Raw genomic sequence first — 21,057 nt, forward strand, 5'->3', positions numbered from 1 at the left:
GAATCTGTTCACCAAAAAGATTCATTCAGATTCATTCAATGATTCATTCATTTACCATTTCTGCAAATCACGCCTTTGCGCCAGCAGATGGTACCAAATTATTGTCTTTTTAGTTTTGAATGAGTAAAGGGCATGGAATGGAAATGAACAATGGTCATTCACAACCGAAACAAGTCTAATTATCCTTTATTAAAATTTGCGTGTTTGTAATTTGCATGTCTGCTAGAGACTTAAGCATCATAAGTGTTTCCCCACAAACGACAACAAAACATATCTACCATATTGTGAACTGCTGAGCACAACTTTTTATCAAGCTATACAAAAAAAAAAGGCAACAATAGCCTAAAAATAACTATGAGTTTCAATAATGTCCATTTGTCATTGTAATGTGTGGTCATCACTCCCTTTTATTCATAATTCATCCGGCCCATATTCTTGTTGAACAAGAATGCCGAACTGATCGAACGACAGTCAGCAGATCCTTGTTCAAGAATGAAATGACTGATTCAATAAATTAGTTCACGAACGAAAGTACCAGTACATGAACGTGATGACCGACTGGTTTAGTGAAGGGGTGTATTCGTTCAGTGGGTCAAACAAATGATAAGCACTTTCACAGACAGCACTCTGGCTCGTGCTTTAGTCAGTCTTTAAAAGCAGGACAAAGCAACAAAAATGGAATTTGCATGTCTACAAATGTACAAAATGTTTAAACGCCATAACCATTTTCACCACAAATGGCAGGTCTTATGTTTCCTATATTTTATAAAATTTTGGGCTTAACTACAAAGACATAGAAAAGTTAAACAAAAGCATAAATATCTCACACAGTGCTCCAAAGCACAACATTTCCATTCGCAATTCATGTAATTTGAACTGTATTGTCTTCAGTCATTTTTACACCTTAATAAATTGGTGTTTTTGTTTTGTGCATAACTATAAACTTGCCTTACTGTATTTTACCCCTTTCTCTCCTTGTTGAACACGAATGACTCACATGCTGAACTGAACAAACGTTATGCCTCCTCTCGTTCACTCAGTCAGCAGATCTTCATTCACAAACAAAATGAGTGATTCATTCATTTCGATCGGGAATGAGTTTAACAGATTATTCAGTTTGTTCATGAACAAGACATCTCATCTCATTCCAATTAAAACAACCGGATCAGTGAGGGGGCTTATTTGTTTAGCGGGTAAAACCAATAGTATGCTCCTTCACAGCCCACACTCGAATGCTATTTCAGTCTTTACAGACATGAAAAGCCACCAAAGCAGTCTCGTGCTTCAAACAAGAGCTTACTGGCTTCTAAAGGGAGAGACGTCAATAAACAAAAAATATGAGTTGAAATTTAAGAAAAATTAGTTCACTTAAAAGATTAATTTAAAAAGACAGATTCGAATGAAACATCACTACTGCCCACTACTTGATCCCACTCGACCAAGCTTGTAAATATTGTTGGTTATGTAATGCAATTGTTAAAACGTATCACCTTACAAGTCATGCACTATAGTTAAAGTGTTTAGATGTCATTAGATAACATTCTGGAACAGGGCGAAAAGTAAGAGTTTAGAAACTGATAAACTACTATTTTACTCGTGATTTGTGTAAAAGAGAATAAAAATCATTGTTGTTGTAGCTTCTTTAGTGTTTGTTTCACCAGAAAATTGCTGCGATACGTACACTATATGGCCAAAAGTTTGTGGACACCATATGTGCTTGATGAACATTTGATTTCAAACCCTTTGCTGTAATATCAGCTTCCACTCATTTGGGAAGGCTTTCCACTACACTGTATGTAGTAACATGGCTGCAGGGATTTGCTCTCATTCAGACACAAGGCTATCAGTGAGGTCAGGAACTGATGTTGGTCGATGGGGCCTGACTTACAGTTGCTGTTCCAGTTCACCCCAAAAGAGACCAGTGGGGTTCAGCTCTGGGCTTTGTGCAGGCCAGTCAAATTTTCTTACATGCCAGACACAGTAAACCATGTCTTTATGGACCTCACTTTGTTCACAGGGGCACTGTCATACTGGAACAGAAAAGGGCTATTCCCAAACAGTTGCCACAAATTTGGAAGCACACAAAGCCCAAGCCATTACATAAAGAAACATTAAGTTCCCCTTCTGTAACTCACTCGACATTGTGTCAATGTAGTGACACTAGTGGTCGACCTTGAGAGCCCGAGACACCTTCAGATCTTTGAGAAAAGGCCAATGAAAATTGACGAGTAGAATTTGCATGCCACTCCCCCCAATATGCGGGTATAAAAGGGAGGCTGGAATGCGGATTCATTCAGATTTTTTCTTTGGAGCCGAGCGGTTGTATTTCAGCGAGCTGAATACTACTACTGATCCATTCACCTCTTCAGAAGCGTGTGCTTTTGGATATATGGCGCATTCCAGTGGCTTTCTCTCCACTCTGCACTCCACTGCAGACTACGCCCCTGGGCGCTTTAACAGCGCTTTAAAAGAGTTTATTTCCTCTAAAGAGTATATTTCCTCTATTAGAGCAGGCACAGTGACGTTGAACGTCTTTTTAAAGATGCGTCTTTTTAAAAATGCCCTTCCGTCTCTGTGCAGCTCCTGGATGCGGTCGTTACCCCTCAGCCTCTGACAGTCACGATCACTGTCTCACGTGCCTGGGCCAAAATCACGTTGAGGAAGCGTTCGTGGATGGTTGATGTTCTCATTGCGAGAACATGACCATGGCAACGTTGCGGTCGTGGCTTTCCTTCTTTCGAGGGAAAGCCACTTCAGCTGTCCCCCCCAACTGGTCCTTCTACCTAAGGGTACGATGCCACCCTGGTTGACGCTGAAGGCGATTCGGGGGCTTCAATGGGTGCGGTTCCGCCGGGTAAACCCCCACGGACCACCCACTCCCCAGTACGCTTGTTTGTGCTCGTCCAGTTCTGGGATGAGACAGGCAGTTCGCCTCAGTGCCAGCCTAATGTCTCTTTCGGAGCTTGTGAGCTGGATGAGATGTCGATCGCTGCATCGGAGAGCGCCTTGGTGATGTCGGACACCGAGGACTCAACCGGGCTGCCGCCTTCGGGTGTGGCAGCCCAGTCTGAGGCCGACGCAGAGCTGACTTCCGTGCTTGCCCGAGCTGACGCGAGTTTTGGGCTTGAGTGGAACCCTCCACCCGCCCCTGAGCACTCGCAGCTTGACGACTGGTTTCTGGGTTCGGCGTGCCGCTTGAGGCCACGCCCGCTCCAGTCCCCTTCTTTCTGGAAGTGCACGACGAGCTGACGCAATCATGGAGGGCACCTTTCGCTGCCTGAACCTGATCCTTTAGTTTGTCCGCTCTCAATACCCTTGACGGTGGGGCGGCCGAGGGTTATGCCGCGATACCCCAGGTGGATAAGATCACGGCACACCTGTGCCTGCTGAGCGCCACCACCTGGCGGAGTCGCCCGGCACTCCCTTCCCGAGCCTGTAGGACGATGTCGTCTCTGGCGACTAAAGCCCACAGCGCTGCCAGTCAGGCCTCCTCTGCCCTGCACGCCATGGCCCTCTTACAGGTCCATTAGGCCAAGGCTTTGAAAGAGCTACACGAGGGTAGATCTGATCCCGGTGTGCTACAAGAGCTGCGCTCGGCGACCGATCTCGCACAAACCACACCCCCAGCCGGCCAGTGGTGACGAGTCTCAAAGACGGCCCGAGAGGCCCTCCTCCTCAGTCACCGGCCAGCCTTACGCTGGGTGTCGCACGCAGAGCTTTAGAGAGCTCTTTGTCTGCTTCGGCGGACAGCGGAAAGGGAATGCTGTCTCCAAACAGAGGCTTGCCCACTGGATCGCCATCGCTTTGGCCTACCAGACCCATTCCGTGCCCGCCCCCTTGCGGGTTTGAGCACACTCCACAAGGAGTGTGGCATCCTCGTGGGCACTGGCCAATGGCACCTCTCTAGCAGACATCTGTAGAGCAGAGGGCTGGGCAACACCCAATACCTTTGCGAGATTTTACAATCTCCGGGTTGAGCCGGTTTCGTCCCATGATCTTTCATGTACGAACAGGTAAGTTTCGTTACACGGGGCAGCGGGCCGGGTGTACCGCTTGTGTATAGCGCCTTTCCCCTCCACAAGGTGAAGCTGTGCGCTCTTCTCTCCCATGCGTGTTCACGACCTGTGAACCCTGGATGTACTTCCTCCTAGCCCTCTGGCTCACGAATTCAGTGGAGGAATTCGTAGTCAGACCCAGTACGTGTGCTAACATGCCCTGTACTGGGGTAAGTGCTCCACAGGTCTCGGTTACCCCGGTAACCTCCTGTGATGTATCTTCCGCGGTACGGTCTCCCTTTTTCGGTAGACCCACGTCTCCCTTGGCAGAGCCCTCTCTGCCCCGGTTGCTGTGTTTGTAGAGCACCTCCCCTACGAAGGGCAGGACCTACCACCGCACCTCTTCCATGTGCGGCCTTAGGCCCATATGACGTATTAGGCACTTTTTTACCCTCCCCTTCAGGCAGGGTGTGGCCTCCGAGGGGTCTTGTCCCCCTGAAAGAATATGAACGGAAAAGAACGCCTTCCCCGGCGCATTTTATGAGCATTTAAAGGCCCCAGCAGAAACTAATTTTCTGTGGAGAGAAAAACTTAGAGAGAGGTTGGCACGGCCTGTTCCCATACCAGATACGTCTCCTTCCCCCCTCAGAGTTGTTGGGAATTACATGACGTTTTGGGGCGTCTGGGGAGTCTACGTGCAGTCCGAGTGCATCTGTTCATACGCTCACAGTAGCTTGCCTACACCTGCATCGGCAGTTCACGTAACACAGTTCAGCCATTGTGGCGTTTCGTATAGGGACCCCTTGTGTCACTACATCGACACAACGTCGAGTGAGTGACTGAAGGGGAACGTCTCGGTTACTGTCGTAACCTCCATTCCCTGATGGAGGGAACGAGGCGTTGTGTCTCTCTTGCCACAGGCTGAACTACACCACTGTAATGGCCGGGACCTTGCCTCGGCTCCTCAGTGCATAAACCTGAATGAATCTGCATACCTGCCTCCCTTTTATACCCGCATGTCAGGGGGAGTGGCATGCAAATTCTACTCGCCAATTCTCATTGGCCTTTTCTCAAAGATCTGTTGGTGTCTCGGGCTCTCAAGATCGACCCCTAGTGTCACGTCTCGTTCCCTCCATCAGGGAATGATTTTTCTTTACTGGATTTAATGGAAAAACAAATTTGTTAATTAGAAGGGGGTGTCCACAAACTTTAGGCCATATAGTGTACAACGAGCCACATAAGAATCAGTTTGCAATAATGTAGGTATAGGTAGGTATAAGAGACCAGGTTGCCATTGTTCTGAGCCAATGTTGCTGTGTCGGGCTGGATGGGCTGTTCAAACAAACAGAGGAAATTTAAATAGCGCCACAGTGTTACAGTTTCAAGTCAAATCAGCCTACGAATGGAGTTGACTCTGCATATTGGTAGAGATGTCCCGATACCATTTTTTTGAGAATGAGTACGAGTACTGATACTTTTTTTTAGTACTTGCCGATACCTGTTTTTTTTTTTCTGAACTCAAGTTCAGCAGTTTATTTCAATTTTATCATCAAAATTGTGTTTAAATAAATACATTTAAAAAAATTATCATATTAAAGTATAGCAATTCATTTTCAACATGAAATTGTATTATTTTTATCAAATGAAGTGATTGAAACTCAAAGCACAATCCTAAATACAACATTGGAGTTATTTTTGTCAAATAAAGTGCTACATAATAGAGCATCACAGATGTGAGATATTGCTTAAATATAACGCAGTTACTATTGATTTATTATTATCATTAATATTATTATTATTAGTAGTAGTTAGTCTATGTTGTTAGACCAAGGAGCTCTGACATAATGACGGCAGATTCCCAATCCAGAAAAGCCGGTCGCTACGTGAATCACAGTGATTATTAAACCGCAAAAGGCTGCTATTTAATTAAATAAATATGTAGTCTGTGTATGACTCATGCTAAAAAGTGAATTAGCACTCTGCCTGCTGTCATCTGCTACAAACAGAGTATGCAATGCTCATTAATTTTTTCTATGTATGAGCCAAGGATCACTAAAGGTATGAGCAGATTGTGTCTCTATGCCTGCACAACACTGGCTGCACACAATCACAAGCACTCACATTTAAAATGCATGTACTATATATTTATCTCATTAAATCGCAGCTTTTGCTGTTAAATATTCTCACTAGCACATGGCGTGATTTTAATCTGTGTGTTGAATGTTTACGTAATAACATTCGTACGTCAGATGGATTCGTTTTTGGTATCAGAGCATTTTTACAAGTACGAGTACCAGTACATGAGCGTGGTATCGGAGAATCAGTATCGGTGAATCCCTACATATTGGGATACAAGAAAGAATTATATCACTTAAAAATTTCACATAAAATTTGTTATCAATAAAATACAATTTGATAAAATGAGAAAATTGGTGAAAGGTCTGAATGATCTAGCAAGGCTCTTTAAATAAAGGTATAATAAACTAGATTCACATGTCATCCAAAATATGTGAGAAAATGCCATATGGTGCCTTAGAGGATGGATGGAAGGACTGTGGAACGGAGAACAAGATGGATGGAAAGGACACAGGATGAGCAAGAGGAAGAGACAAAGAGTGGGGATATGTGACACAGAAGCAGCCAAAAAGAGAGATGGTTGACAGAGAGAGAGAGAGAGAGAGAGAAACAGACATGAGAGACACAGAGAGACAGTGGAGGGATGAGTGTAAAAGGGACAAGGAATCAGATGGAGAGAGAAAAAGTCTCTGAGACAAGCATTTGTCCTTGACATGCCTGCATCTTCAGGCCCTGTGCACTGTGCTAATTTAACTAGGCCACAACCCTACTCTCGAGTGAAAGAAAGAGTGGGATACACAGGGAGAAAGAAATGACAAGAGAGAAGAAGGGGTGAGAATGTGAGGAAACAAATTTCTCCAGTACTCAACATCTTAAAACAATCAATATGAGCTGCCTCATAGACACAGGTTCTGGTCCTGTGGAAACCAGGAAGAAACTGCGTTCACCTAATCAACGATACGGAGGTTGCATTTTCCATCTAAAATTTAATTGTTCCTCCACTGACGGTTTAGGTTTGGGGTTTGGATTAGGGTGCACGGTAAATAAAATATTAATTCCATAAAAACAGCTCACTTTACAACTCGCTTTTAGTGCCACTCTATTGATATTTCACCTAGAAACTGGAGCTCACACATGCCCTTCATCCATAACATCACACATATGTGACGGTTAATAACTGGGACCCGCAGAGTAGCGTCACACAAACAGTATGTGTTTCTGCAACAGCCAGTTACGTTACAAGCTGCCAGATTCAAATCGGCTTTTGCACCGACACAGGCTGTGCTGGTCAAGCGTCTGTGATTTATATTTGCTCAAACAGTTACTCATACAGTCTTTTAAACCACAGAATAAGTTTATTTTATATACATACATCCAACTCATCTCCAAAGTACCACGATAAAAAGTTACCAGCTCTTATATGCACAGTCAATACATCAAACGCGATCTTCCTCCAATGCATGCTGTCATTTGTTTACATTAGTAGCGGTTGTCATTCGTCAAACAAACAGCTACTCAAAGAGTCTTTTCAAGCACATAATATGTTTATTTTATGTAACAAACAGCCAAATTGTCACCAAAGTACCACGACAACAGTTCACAGCTTGTATATGCATAGCCATCATATCTAAACGTGATCTTCCCATGCACGCAGCCACGTCTGCTGATTAGGTGCAGATATGGTTTTCATTCACACAAACAGCAACTCAAACAGTCTTTTCAAGCATATAATACATTTGTTTTCTAAAAGAGACAGCCAAACGATCACAAAAGCACCACGAAAACAGTTTAAAACTTGTATACTCACAGTGAAATCATGCTGATCGAGTGTGATTATCAGATGCACACAGCCAAGTCTGTTTACATAAGCGCTTGTCACACACACACACACACACACACACACACTCTCAATGTCTGAGATGTCAAACAGTGCATAGGCAAACTGGACTGCTGATATTATTTGTTCATTTGTTTTTTTTACAGCTATAAAAACTAAATAAATCAAACAAAAAAGTACTGCAGACATATTCCATTTGTTCATGTGTACTATATATTATACAGTATTTTTTTATGACAAGAAATAAAAAATTAAAATAAAAAACTCGTCTACACTTGGCCCCCCTCTACCGGCTGTGCAGTGTCACGTGCAAAAATAACTCTTTATCTAAATAAATTTTGACCCTACTCATAAAAAGGTTAACAACAATTCCAGCTTCAGTGGTTCGAATTTCAGTAAGCACAGGCCAAATTCAGCTAAAGAAATTTCAACCAACTGTCACCAAATTCACAGTGAGATCAGTCTGAATGATAACAGAATATACATTATACAGCTACTCCTTTAACCGGCAACAGCAATATGATAAAAGACACCAATATTCAATAAAAAATCTAATGTATTACCAATTGTTATCACAAAAAACAATTCTTCCACCAAGTAATATTGTTCATAGCCTAACTGTAGACCTACATTTCTATGGAATGAGATCTACTTTTTCATAATGATATTAGAGAAAGATCTACCATACACAATATTTACTGTACATAGTCGGTAGTGAAATTTCACGTGTCTTTACATATTTTGGTACCACAGCAAATAATAATACTTATTTTTCATTAAGTAAGCATTGTTTCAAGTTCTCAAGTAATAAAGTCAACAGTCTGAAATCAAATAAGAACAAAGAAAAAATAAAATAAAAGCAATAAATCGGAATAAATTAAAAACAATAGAACTAAAAAAAAAAACTAAAAAAAAAAACCTCAAATTAAGAAAACAGTGCTTTTTTCAGCTTTTCAAGTATTCAAGTAAACATTCAGAATGAAATTAAATGTAACATAAAGCTATTAGCTACTGGTCACTGTTTGATTATATTCCATTAATACTTTTTAAAGCTACTAAATTTATCCAGCCTAGAGCAGTATTTGTTTTATTTGTTTTCTTGTTATTGTTGTTTGATTAATATTAATGACATACTTAGCAGCGGCAGGTGTTTTAGGTTACATTTATACTTCAAGTCCGACATTTTGAAACAAATCCACTTTTTTGTCCCACTGTTAACGTTCACTTTAGACATTACTGACTATATTTACATTAATACCACACCAAGACGCATTAGGCCAGATTCACATATACTTCATGAGTGGGGCGTGAGCAGCGCGTTTTCATTTTGTCGTCCATTTTAACCGATTACATTCTTCACATTAAGAGATGAGGCCAATGAGAAAGCCCAACGTGACTGCTTTGCTCACGCCGTGCTCATGCTTCGCTGACGCCCCGCTCACGGTGTATGTGTGAATCTGACATTAGCATGAGTGCTCTCTGAGCACACACATAGGCCGCCTGTCAGTCAAACAGCGTGCAGATATAGAAGAGAGGAAATAAAAAGTCAATCTTTAATATTTTTGTTATTTGTGTCTTTTCTCTCTCTATTCTTTTTCCTTTTTGACCTGTTATCGAAATCGACCAGTGCTTTTCTTGCGATTGACTGGTCGATGTAAAAAAAGCACCCCTGCTGTACACCGTTTACGGTTGCCAAGTAATGTGGCAGCTTTGCGCATTAATATAGCATTCATCTGAGGAGTGTGTATATCAGCTATTCTAAAACAGCTTTGAATGTACTGTAGCTCATCCAATCAGATTTTAGAGCAACAAATAAAATGTGTTTTAGCGTGTCCATTGAATGAGTGCCATATCTGATTAATTGATGAAATATTAATGATTATAAGAGCCTCTTTCCAGAAGTGCCTCCCAGAAGACTCTTCCATAAAGAGGAAATCAGCTGTGAAGAGACGTGAAGAGCATGAGTGGGTGGGGAAAAAAGAGCGCGAGAGAGCATGACTCTACGGTTAAATGAGAGACAGAATAAAGGAAAAGAAAAGAGCAGAGCCCACTGATGATACCAAACCTGGAGGCAGGATGAGCAACCTTGGCAAACACAGGAACTCATAAACTAGGCGTAGCCCTTAACTAACGTCAAATTAAACTGTAGTGTGTGAAGAGCCTTTACTGCCACCAAACCTAGTGATAACCTTTAGTGAAATTTGTCCATGACTAGCCTTAAAATGTAACTCTTTTCCAAACCCTAGGGAGCTGCCTTGCTGTCTATTGCCCACATATGCAGCTGCTTTATAAGGGCCAATAGATTTTGGCCAATCTTAGATGCCGCTGCCTACCTTTTGGAACAGGTTTCATGACGTGTGTGCATATGATGCCTTAAAATGCTGCAGCACAAGTTTTAGAACACAACTAATGAATATAAAACTCTAAGTGCCACGCCTATCAAGAGCTGTAAAAAACATTGTAAGGTGTCAACGAATGCAATGTATATGATATCTATACGTTTCTTTAAAATCTATTGGTGAAGAAAATAATCTCAGCAAATACTCTTAAAAATAAAGGTTCTAAAAAGGGTTTTTCCATTTTGATGACATAAGAGAACTGTTTTTGAGCATTTTCAGACCTGTAGCTAGTTTGATCTGTTTCAAAACAAGGGCTAAAATTGTTACAATGGTGCATACCGAATGGTTCGGTTTGCTTTCACAAGGCAACATTTCAAATCAGAGCAAAATTGTGTTAATAAAATTGACATGTGAGCAAACAGTCCCTCATTGGTCAGAATGTTTGTGTGCTTTTACTGGATTTAGCTAACACATCGATTTACTGGTTAAAATGAAGTACCTGTAGAAATGTATCAACTGGTTCCAACTTTCCAGTACTGTTTATGTCACAGATATGCAAAACGTTGCCACATGGCAATAGAATGCGCATTCCAATCAGAGGTTGATCCGCTAGTTTTTTTTTCTGCCTCCTAAATGGTTTTCTTTCTTGTTTTTTATCCGTCAAAAAGTTGCTAAAGCCTTCCTACCTGTGTATGTTCTGCCGCAATCCAACACAAAGAAGCAATCATACTAAAACTACCTCAGGAATTATTAAACACCACCTTTGTTACGTGATTATATATCGCCAAAAAATAATAATATATGTAATATAGTAGGGCTGCACGATTATAGCAAAAATCATAATTGTTGATTATTGCTCTTGATATTGTCATCGCGAGATATTGTAAAATATTAAAATACCGTAACGTCACAAAGCAACCAACCATGCACTTTTAAATGGTAAACTAGCAGATTTAAATGGTGGATATGAGCTGCTCTCCAGTTTCTTTTAAGCATCTTTTAAGCATTAAATATTATAATAATGTTTGTTAATGTTAGGCCAAATAAAAATGATTTTAAATGGATATCTATGGTATAGAATAAATTAAATTATTGCTAAATTACTGCTTAAATTATTAGTCCACGTACAGTAAATAATATGACATATTCAATATTCAAACATATTAACAGCCAATTTAAATTGACGCGTTCAGTAAGCCCTTTGGTGGTGAGACAGGGGACCATTGATCCCGTCAGATCTTCAATGGTGATCTTGTTCATGTAAGACCATCGTTAGATAATTTTTGGCCTCAGTGGTTGCACTTTGGAAATTAAAAACAGTCATTTGCGATCGGAGTTTGTGCGATTCGTGAAAATGTTAAATCTACTAATACCAGCTGCATGGCAAATGGGTCTTATTAGAGCAGATGCGATAACAACAACGGTGATTCCTGAAATATGCTATTCATACCATATTCTTTATGTTGGCTACACCTCCAAAACAAACTTAGAACAGTTAATCTGAATTATTTTATTGCTATTTTGTACATATCAAATTCACACTGGCCTACTTATTAACATGACGAAACAAAACTGTTATTACATTTTTAATAAATTGTACACAGAAATCGAGCAACGTGACAAACTCTCCCATTACAATGACTGCTGTCACTCACTGCAGGTTTCAGACCTGCACTTCGACACGAGCTCAATGATGCTCCGCACAAAGTTCTGCACTCTCGCAAATGCTCTCATTAAAAACAAAGCTGTCTAATCAGCATAATAAATCAATTATTTACACCACTTCTATGCCTTGATTAGAACAGGAATGTTTTAGTTTTGTTGTGTTGCTCATTTGCAGTGTATTTAACATCTACGTTCAAAGAGAGCGGTGCAATATGCAATGAATCCAAAATAATTCCAAAGTGCTTTTCACTCTTGTTCTACAGCTTCTTTTCGAGTGTCAGGTGATGTTTCTTAATTTTCGTGTGCCACTGCAAACAGAGGTGGAACATAAAGCAAGCATCTGGGCATTCAGATGGTTTAAAACTTGCGCATTAGGATCAGTTGTCATTACTGATAGGACAGAGGACTCATTTAAGTGGCTCTGATTGGCCATTGCCATTTCTTTACTCAACAGACATGTTAGTTATTGGTTAGAGTACTCAACCGCTGCAAAAACACGTTGTAAATAGAAACCATTGATGCAACAGGAGCAGACTTAAATTGAACGCTGTAATCGTCAGTTTTCACGATTACATAATCGTGGCAGCCGTAATCGTAATCGCGATTAGTTTTTAGATTAATTGTGCAGCCCTATAATATAGTGATGAGTTGACCTACATATTTCTTCTCCAAAGATCCTCAGGTGTGCTCATGGTTATTTTATGAATATTGGATGGTTGATTGGTTGGACTGTATTCTCAACACATGCGAAACGCTTCAGAGTTCGTTTGAAATCTGGCCAATTTTATCTCATGATACCATAGGAGAACAGTTTAAGGTTCTATGGTTCTTTAGAACCCATCTATGTAGGGTGAATTCAGGTAAAGTGGGACACTTACTTATAATTTGTCATCATCGTTGATATTAAAACATGTTCAAAACAGCAACATAAATGTTATCCGATACTAGTTTCAGATTAATTTAATGCTGATTATTAGTCATGGAAAAATATACATATAATAATAGGTGATTAAGCTAAAGTGTCCAACTTTACCTGTATTTACCCCACTGGTGCTTAAAAGAACCCAGGAAGGCTATGGTTTTCATTTGTGAATGGATGATACTTAGAACCAACACATTGATCTGAGTAACCTTAAATGTATCATCAAGAACTTCTTCAACAAAGAACCACTAAAGAACATTTATTTTTAAGAGTGCATGGTCACTTTTTTACTCAGCATATGGCCTAATCATTCTAAATATACAGTAGGTTACAAAGATCTTCCATACCTTAGATTCTCAATGTGATCAAACTGCAATGTAAGGTAACTATCCTAACCTGATTCTCCTCATGGGTCACCCGCATCTGTTCTTTCAGGATGGAGGTTCGAGCAGCCTCCTCCTTCCTCATCACTCGCTCCTTCTTTAGCTCTGGACTCCAGAAGCTCTTAATGCTGTTGGTGGAGGAGCCCAACTTGCTGTCCTTCAGGTCTAGTTCTCTCCGAAGAAGCTCGTTTTCTCTCTGCATGTCTTGTAGCTGTGCTTGGAGCTCCAAAAGTTCTCCCCCTCCACCCCTGACTGCCTGCCGCAGAAGGGCCGACGGCGTTACTTGGTGGTGGAGCATAGACAGTGAGCCTAGATCGCCATATGCTAACAGGTCGGCATGGTGAAGCCCCACCGAGGCAATGTTGGGGGTGCTGCCCATAGCGGTGACCCGGCCGCCATACATCGCTCGACTTGTGGCCCGACCGAGCGTCATGGTACCTTTAGGGTAAGTAGCTGTGGATCTGACACCTTCATGGTCGCTCAAGTACATGGGGCCAGACGTTGCGTAGGCAGCATTGAGGGACTGGATGTTCTCCATAGATAAGGTCTTGCCACCTGAACTGCCGCTGTTGGCCCGACGGTGGCCCAACCGTGGGGAACGAGGCAGCCGTGGGGAGCGTGCAGGGCTGCCCTCGATGTGGCCGACAGCCCGCGCACTGCCATACATCTTCCGAGGTTTCGTGAGTTGGAGAACAGAGTGCCCGTTAGAGGGCTGTGATGCACTGCGAAAAACTGCTCCCTTGTCAGCTGACAAGGGTGTTTACTGCATCCTAGAGGAGAAGTGAAAAGATGAGAAAAAAGAGAGGAGAGAAAAAGAGATGAGAAGAGAAGAGAAAAGAAGAGAAAGGACAAGACGAGATGAAAAGAAAACAACAGAGAAGAGAAGAGACAAGATGAGAAGAGAACAGAAGATAAGAGACAAGATGAGCAGAGAACCAAGAGACCAGACCAGACCAGAAAAGACAGGAAGAGAATAGAAGAGAAGAGAAGAGAAGAGAAGAGAAGAGAAGAGAAGAGTCACACATTTCAAAATGGCTGCAACAAATTGCCTCGTTTGACGCTGACTATTCTGTGGAAAAATTATTCTCTTTCATTCACAGTCGCCTAAAGCCACTCAAAATGCAAAGACATCTAACATTCCTGAAAGACGTGCTGTACAGTAAATTGCCTATCGGAAAACATAATGAAACAGCAAGTCATTTTATTCCTTTATGTTTCTGTGAAATACAACTTCCTACGAGTTTCTTTTTTGGAGTTACCATCAGAGAAGGTAGTTCAAGATAACACTCATTTGTATTCTTCAGATAGATAAGTCAAAATGAAAAGTGCCCCGCAGTTTTCTCAGAGGTGTGGACCACCTACTGTTTGCGGGGATAATGCTGATGCTGTGGAGAGCGTTGCTATAGCAACAGTGACTGAGCTGATGAAGAGGAGCACACCTGTTTTTACTCGTATGACCAAGCAGTGAGGATGTGTGGGCATTCATGGGTGTGTGTGTGTGTGTGTGTGTGTGTGTGTGGAGAGAGAGAGAGAGAGAGAGAGAGAGAGAGAGAGAGAGAGAGAGAAATGTATATTTATGCTGACATTCAAAGAAGGCATGTGCAAATGTTCAGGACATCTGTGCACCTCCGTGCCAGAGAAAGGACATGACAAACTTTCTGGCAATTGGCCATATATAGCTCACCATACTGGACAAACAATCAAAAAGGATTGCATCCAAATGGCTATATTTTTTAATTTTCAAAAAGAAAATGTGGTGGTTCCCCAAGGAAAACTCTATGCTAGTGTAATGGTAGCCAGCTGGTACGTGATAGCTATGCAGTGTGTAAACCTCACTCTCCTGGCCTTAAGAGATGCACTAGCGACAGAGGCTAGAGGCCATGGCTTTTATAACCTCCTCTCTTGAGCGTCCAACTCCCATGCCGGGGATCGTCGGTTTGCATGTGCATTTCTAGGGGGTTTCTGGTGGTTGCTTGGTAGTTCCTTACTCGGCCAAGTCAAAAGAGTCCAGCCCTAGATATGGTTTGGGTTCTTCTTCAATTTAAGTCTGTAAGACTTTTTTTGCCTGTTTAATTGTCATCCAAGTGAATGCTTTAAACACAGCTCTCTTCGGGGGCCTGGGCAGCTCAGCAAGTATTGACGCTGACTACCACCCCTGGGGTTGCGAGTTCGAATCCAGGGTGTGCTGAGTGACTCCAGCCAAGTCTCCTAAACAACCAAATTGGCCCAGTTGCTCGGGAGGGTAGAGTCACATGGGCTAACCTCCTTGTGGTCACGATTAGTGGTTCTCGCTCTCAATGGGGCGCGTAATAAATTGCGCGTGGATCGCGGAGAGTAGCATGAGCCTTCACATGCAGAGTCTCCACTGTGTCATGCACAACGAGCCACGTGATAAGATGCGCGGATTGACGGTCTCAGAAGCGGAGGCAACTGAGACTTGTCCTCTGCCACCCAGATTGAGGTGAGTAAACGCGCCACCATGAGGACCTACTAAGTAGTGGGAATTGGGCATTCCAAATTGGGAGAAAAGGGCTCTCTTCAATAGAATGCATGGTTGAAGCAGCACACAGTTTTCCGCTACCATGTACAAGACACAAATTTCGTCATCAGCACAGTAAGTGTGGACAGTCCGTGTTGTGTGCACGGAAAGTCCACGTCTGTGTGTGTCATCTGCACATGTGCCTGCCGTTAAATGTACTAAAGAGTATCTGAAAGCAGTTGTAGTGTATATGCATCGAATGCATCTGTATGCACTCGCGGTCAAATGAGTATGCTTTGAAAGGCTGAGTGTTCGACTGTGACTAATATCTCTTTTTGTGTTCCACAGAGGAAACAAAGTCATACGGGTCTGGAACAAAATGCGGGTAATGACTTCTCATCAGTTTTCATTTTTAAGTGAACAATCCCTTCAATAATTTAGATTAGGAGTTTGTCCAAATCCCAAACCTTAAGAATGAGCAATAGTAACAGTAATGTTTGCCTAATTAACATAACGTTTACATCTTAACAGAACCTACAGATTGATTTTGGTTAATGTCACAAGAAAGCATGACAATACACCTCTTCTCAGAGAACTGAATGATGGAAAGTCGGTCAGTAATATGTCAAATCCAGCTGCTCTCCATCATAAAAGGCTTAATCAAGGTGGCAAGGTCGACATCACGAGTCACTGCCTCTCTCTCCACCACCCAATCTGACGCTGAACACGGTGTGTTTAAAGAGACAAAAAGGGCAAACTATACAGACTTCAATAACGTGACACGTTCAGAGGAGAAACTGGAAAAGCGACCCGCAAAGTGACGCATCTGTTGCATGAAATGCAGTCTAACCATGACATTTAGCCTATGTCAAGTGCATTGTTTGCACCCAGAGTTCAAAGAGAATTATTTTACACTATGTTTAACAATATCCTTGCCATGGCAAAATATCTATATAATATAAAAGTATATATCTAAGTTTATCAAGTGGACCACTTGTATTTAACACATCATAAGTTCATTCATTTAACCTTAAAAATAAACAAAACTTTTGTACAATGAATATAGTGACTGTAATCACAAAGAGCTATTTCTTGTCAATTAAGTATTTTAGAGCAAGTAAATGTATACCAGGTATTCAACTATAGAAATTCTCATGACTTTTAAAGATTCTATTAATTTCTATTGACTTTTCCAGGCCTGTGAACCACAATTTTAAAATTCCCTATATATACATATCGATGTTTTCCAATGTGTCTCTCCTAAATAATATTATGATACTATAATAATCCATAAAATAAAAGACTGCAGGGTTTTGTAGCAATTGTAACAGGTCACATTATAAAGTCTGACCATTTATGATGGCTGTGGGTAATATTGTTAAAAATATATCCTTTAATACCACATAATGTAGTAATGGTTTTCTAGACACACTGCTCCTCCTACATGATTTAAACACCAATGCATTTTCTGATCTTTTAAAGATCGCACACAGAAGCCGCGTGTGAAATCCCTCCCCCACCCTCCAACCACTGGCCGTGCGGACAACATCTGTTTTCTGATTGGCTTATATTAATGTCAATCATTGCCTAAAAAAAAAAAAAAAAAAAAAAAAAAAAAAATCACTCCGAGAGGCTGACAGTCACATGCCTATGTTTTTCCTCAATGTAAAGACACCAGTGAGGAAAATCACAAAATACGGTGTACATTTGAATATCAAATGTCCCTAAATTGAGAGAAACAGAAGTGTGATCAACATTAATAGACACGTACACATGACAACGGTTATTTATTTTATTAAAAATATTCTCATCGACACGCCAAAGCGGTGAATGAACACAAATAGACCGTATAACAACATCCATAGACAAACAAACCAACCTTTCATAAATGAACTAAGTCAAATATGAAAGAATGCGCATATATTGAATGAAAAGTCGAATAGAAATCATAAAGCAAATGCATTTGAAAAAGCACCGCGCGACGCTTCACCTCGTTCATTCTGCAAGAGTAGCGGATTTAAGCTTATTTAATCAGCCTACAAATATAAAATAATTAGCCTACAGTGATGGATCCGATCTTATTTCGATCCTTCAATATAAACCCTTAACCTTACCTAATTCGGATGAATGTAAGCTCGTGTATCTCAAGATTCCGTTACCTTCTCAACGAAATCGCCGCTCCATCACTGTGCGGGTCCCCCTCAGCATCAGCATTCACTCCAGCATCAGCATCCCGTGCTCTCATTGGACACACGTATACAAGTTCCGCCCCCAAACTCATAAATTAGCGTCGGAGGATGCAATTTAAAGGGCCAGCGGGTAGAAATATTTCACAGGAGACACGTTGACCACATGAGGCGTTGTCACCCAAGCATGTTTGTATTTCTTATTACACCGCATAATCACTTAAGCTCAGTTAAAGTCATTGTCGCTTATAAGGCCAACTGACTCCAAATGGAGGTTAAGCTTTGATGATGAAAGACAGGGGGAGGGTAATCTTTGAAATTTAAATGACAAAGATGCATAATCACCTGTTTTAATTTATCATACAGGCTTAGACCTCTATATATAGCCAACTGTGAATATGTGTGTGTGTGTGTGTGTGTGTGTGTGTGTGTGTGTGTGTGTTTAATTCATATAAAAATACTGTGTAACTTAAAAAATGAACAATGGCTGTGTATTGAGCAAGTAATATAGGTATATTGTGTATACTATAAATACACAATACTGTATGTAGGCATATACACAGTATACAAATGGCTGTGTATTGTCACAAATTTTGCTAGTAGTTTATATATCTAGTGTATAAAAAGACTAATATATATATATATATATATATATATATATATATATATATATATATATATATATATATATATATATATATATATATATATATATATATATATAGGATAAGGTGTTGGAGTGATGGCTGCTGGAAATGGGGCCTGTCTAGATTCGATCATAAATGACTTTTTTTTTCAAATAGCGATGGTGCTGTTTTTTACATCAGTAATGTCCTGACTATACTTTGTGGTCAGATGAATGTCACTTTGGTGAATTAAAGTACCATTTTCCTTCTGAAACAGCAAAATCTGTACATTATTCCAAACTTTTGGCCGCCAGTGTGTATATATATATATATATATATATATATATATATATATATATATATATATAAAAAACACACACAGTAAATTGAACAGATTACTGTGAGTTGTGCTAGTACTATGTATATAGTGTATATTATAAATACACAATGTTTATGTGTGTGTGAGTGTATGTGTGTGTGTGTGTATATACACACTACCGGTCAAAAGTTTTGAAACACTTGCCTGAAATGTTTCTCATAATCTTAAAAATCTTTTGATCTGAAGGCGTATGCTTAAATGTTTGAAATTAGTTTTGTAGACAAAAATATAATTGTGCCACCATATTAATTTATTTCATTATAAAACCAAAATTTTATAAATAAATAAAAAGTTTTTGAAATTGATGACTTGGACCAAATAATAAAGAAAAGCAGCCAATAAGTGCCCAACATAGATGGGAACTCCTTCAATACTGTTTAAAAAGCATCCCAGGGTGACACCTCAAGAAGCTGGTTGAGAAAATGTCAAGAGTACATGTCTGCAAATTCTAGGCAAAGGGTGACTACGTGAAGATGCTAAAATATAACACAGTTTTGATTTATTTTGGATTTTGTTGTTAGTCACAACATAATTCTCATAGTTCCATTTATGTTATTCCATAGTTTTGATGATTTGCTATTATTCTAAATGTGAAAAAAAAACAAAACAAAAAAACAAAACAATTATAATAAAGAATGAGTATGTGTTTCAAAACTTTTGACTGGTAGTGTGTGTGTGTATATATATATATATATATATATATATATATATATATATATATATATATATATATATATATACACTACCGGTCAAAAGTTTTGAAACACACTCATTCTTTATTATAATTTTCTTTTTTTTTTTTTTCACAATGTTGGGCACTTACTGACTGCTTTTCTTTATTATTTGGTCAAAGTAATCCATTTCAAAAACTTTTTTTTTTAATTAAATTTTAGTTTTATAATGAAATAAATTAATATGGTGGCACAATTATATTTTTGTCTACAAAACTAATTTCAAACATTTAAGCATACGCCTTCAGATCAAAAGATTTCTAAGATCATGAGAAACATTTCAGTCAAGTGTTTCAAAACTTTTGTCCGGTAGTGTATATATATATATATATATATATATATATATATATATATATATATATATATATATATATATATATATATACAGTATATATACACACATATATTAATACCTTTCAGCTATTATAATTGTGCAATAACCAATGATCTCCTAATGAATTCTGTGAAGGTCACATCTAAGAACTCTGCATGAAGTTGACGGGTGAGCTGCCCATCCGTCTGTAGCCATGCCAATCATAAGCGGCCAAGTGTGGTCCTGTGACCACTGCTGTATTTGGCTTTGACGCCTCTGGTGCTTTGTGATTGGCTAGGTGCAACTCAAAGACTTCCCCTCCAGCTCTTCCTCCAAATGTGATGCTTCGGGGTGGAGAGAGTAATTCTCAGTAGTCTGTCATTACGTTGTCCCAGCGTGTTAAAAAGAGACGACTAGTTAGATCTGATATTGCTGTGCTTAAGATCATTTTTTAAATGTTTAATGTTGTCTGCTTGAAATATAACACAGCAAGTAAGACATCAAGTAATGTTATTAATTTAAAGTTTATTGGATTCTTAAAATTAGTCATTAGGTATGAAAAAATATGTCTTTGTTTCATGCAGTGTACAGTCTAATGAGGTGGAAAAACACTGTAATGTAGCACTTGTTGTTTACTTATGGCAAAGAATTAAGTTTAAAGCAGCATTAAGAAATGTTAATAAGTTGCCATTTATAGCAGCTATCTTTGTGCCATTCTGTATAAAACAAATTAAATGTTCATTACAATGTGACCTGTTTACCGCAAATTACTTGATTAATCAGTGTATATGACTCAACAGTGCATGACAACCAAACATCCAGCACTGTTAGTCCCTTGGTGATGTGAATAATGCTTTACTACCATAGCCTTTTTATATGGTTCTTGGTGCTGAGGGATTTTAGCAAATGTTGATGGTGAGTGTGTGTGACAGTACGTGGACAAGAAAACATGTACACAGTTACACAAACAGCATGTAGCTGCGTCAAGTTCTGTTAACAGAAGAGTGGTTGGGGCCCAAGATTTTGCAACCATTTTACAGATATCAGTTACACACTCATTTGAGTTTATCGGTTTGTTTTGATCAAGAAACATGGTTTAATTTTTCTTTAAACACAGGTACCACTG

At 39.9% G+C, this 21,057-nt stretch overlaps 1 protein-coding gene across 3 annotated transcripts in view; it reads right to left on the bottom strand.

Annotated features, from left to right (window-relative positions):
• Positions 1–17,890, bottom strand: part of erc2 (ELKS/RAB6-interacting/CAST family member 2) — a 122,238-nt gene extending 104,348 nt beyond the window's left edge. For 2 of the 3 annotated variants that reach the window (XM_051675685.1, XM_051675683.1), the window contains exons 1-2: positions 17,811–17,873; positions 13,231–13,987 (exon numbers count right to left, since the gene is read on the bottom strand). In XM_051675685.1, coding sequence (XP_051531645.1) covers positions 13,231–13,884 — 654 coding nt within the window. In that variant the 5' untranslated portion in view covers positions 13,885–13,987; positions 17,811–17,873. Of the gene's footprint in view, positions 1–13,230; positions 13,988–17,810 lie in introns of all 3 variants that reach the window. The other variant, XM_051675684.1, reaches the window with a different exon arrangement.
• Between the last annotated feature and the right edge of the window lie 3,167 nt (positions 17,891–21,057).

The sequence above is a fragment of the Myxocyprinus asiaticus genome, chromosome 37 (genome assembly GCF_019703515.2).
Source record: "Myxocyprinus asiaticus isolate MX2 ecotype Aquarium Trade chromosome 37, UBuf_Myxa_2, whole genome shotgun sequence".
Taxonomy (NCBI): domain Eukaryota; kingdom Metazoa; phylum Chordata; class Actinopteri; order Cypriniformes; family Catostomidae; genus Myxocyprinus; species Myxocyprinus asiaticus.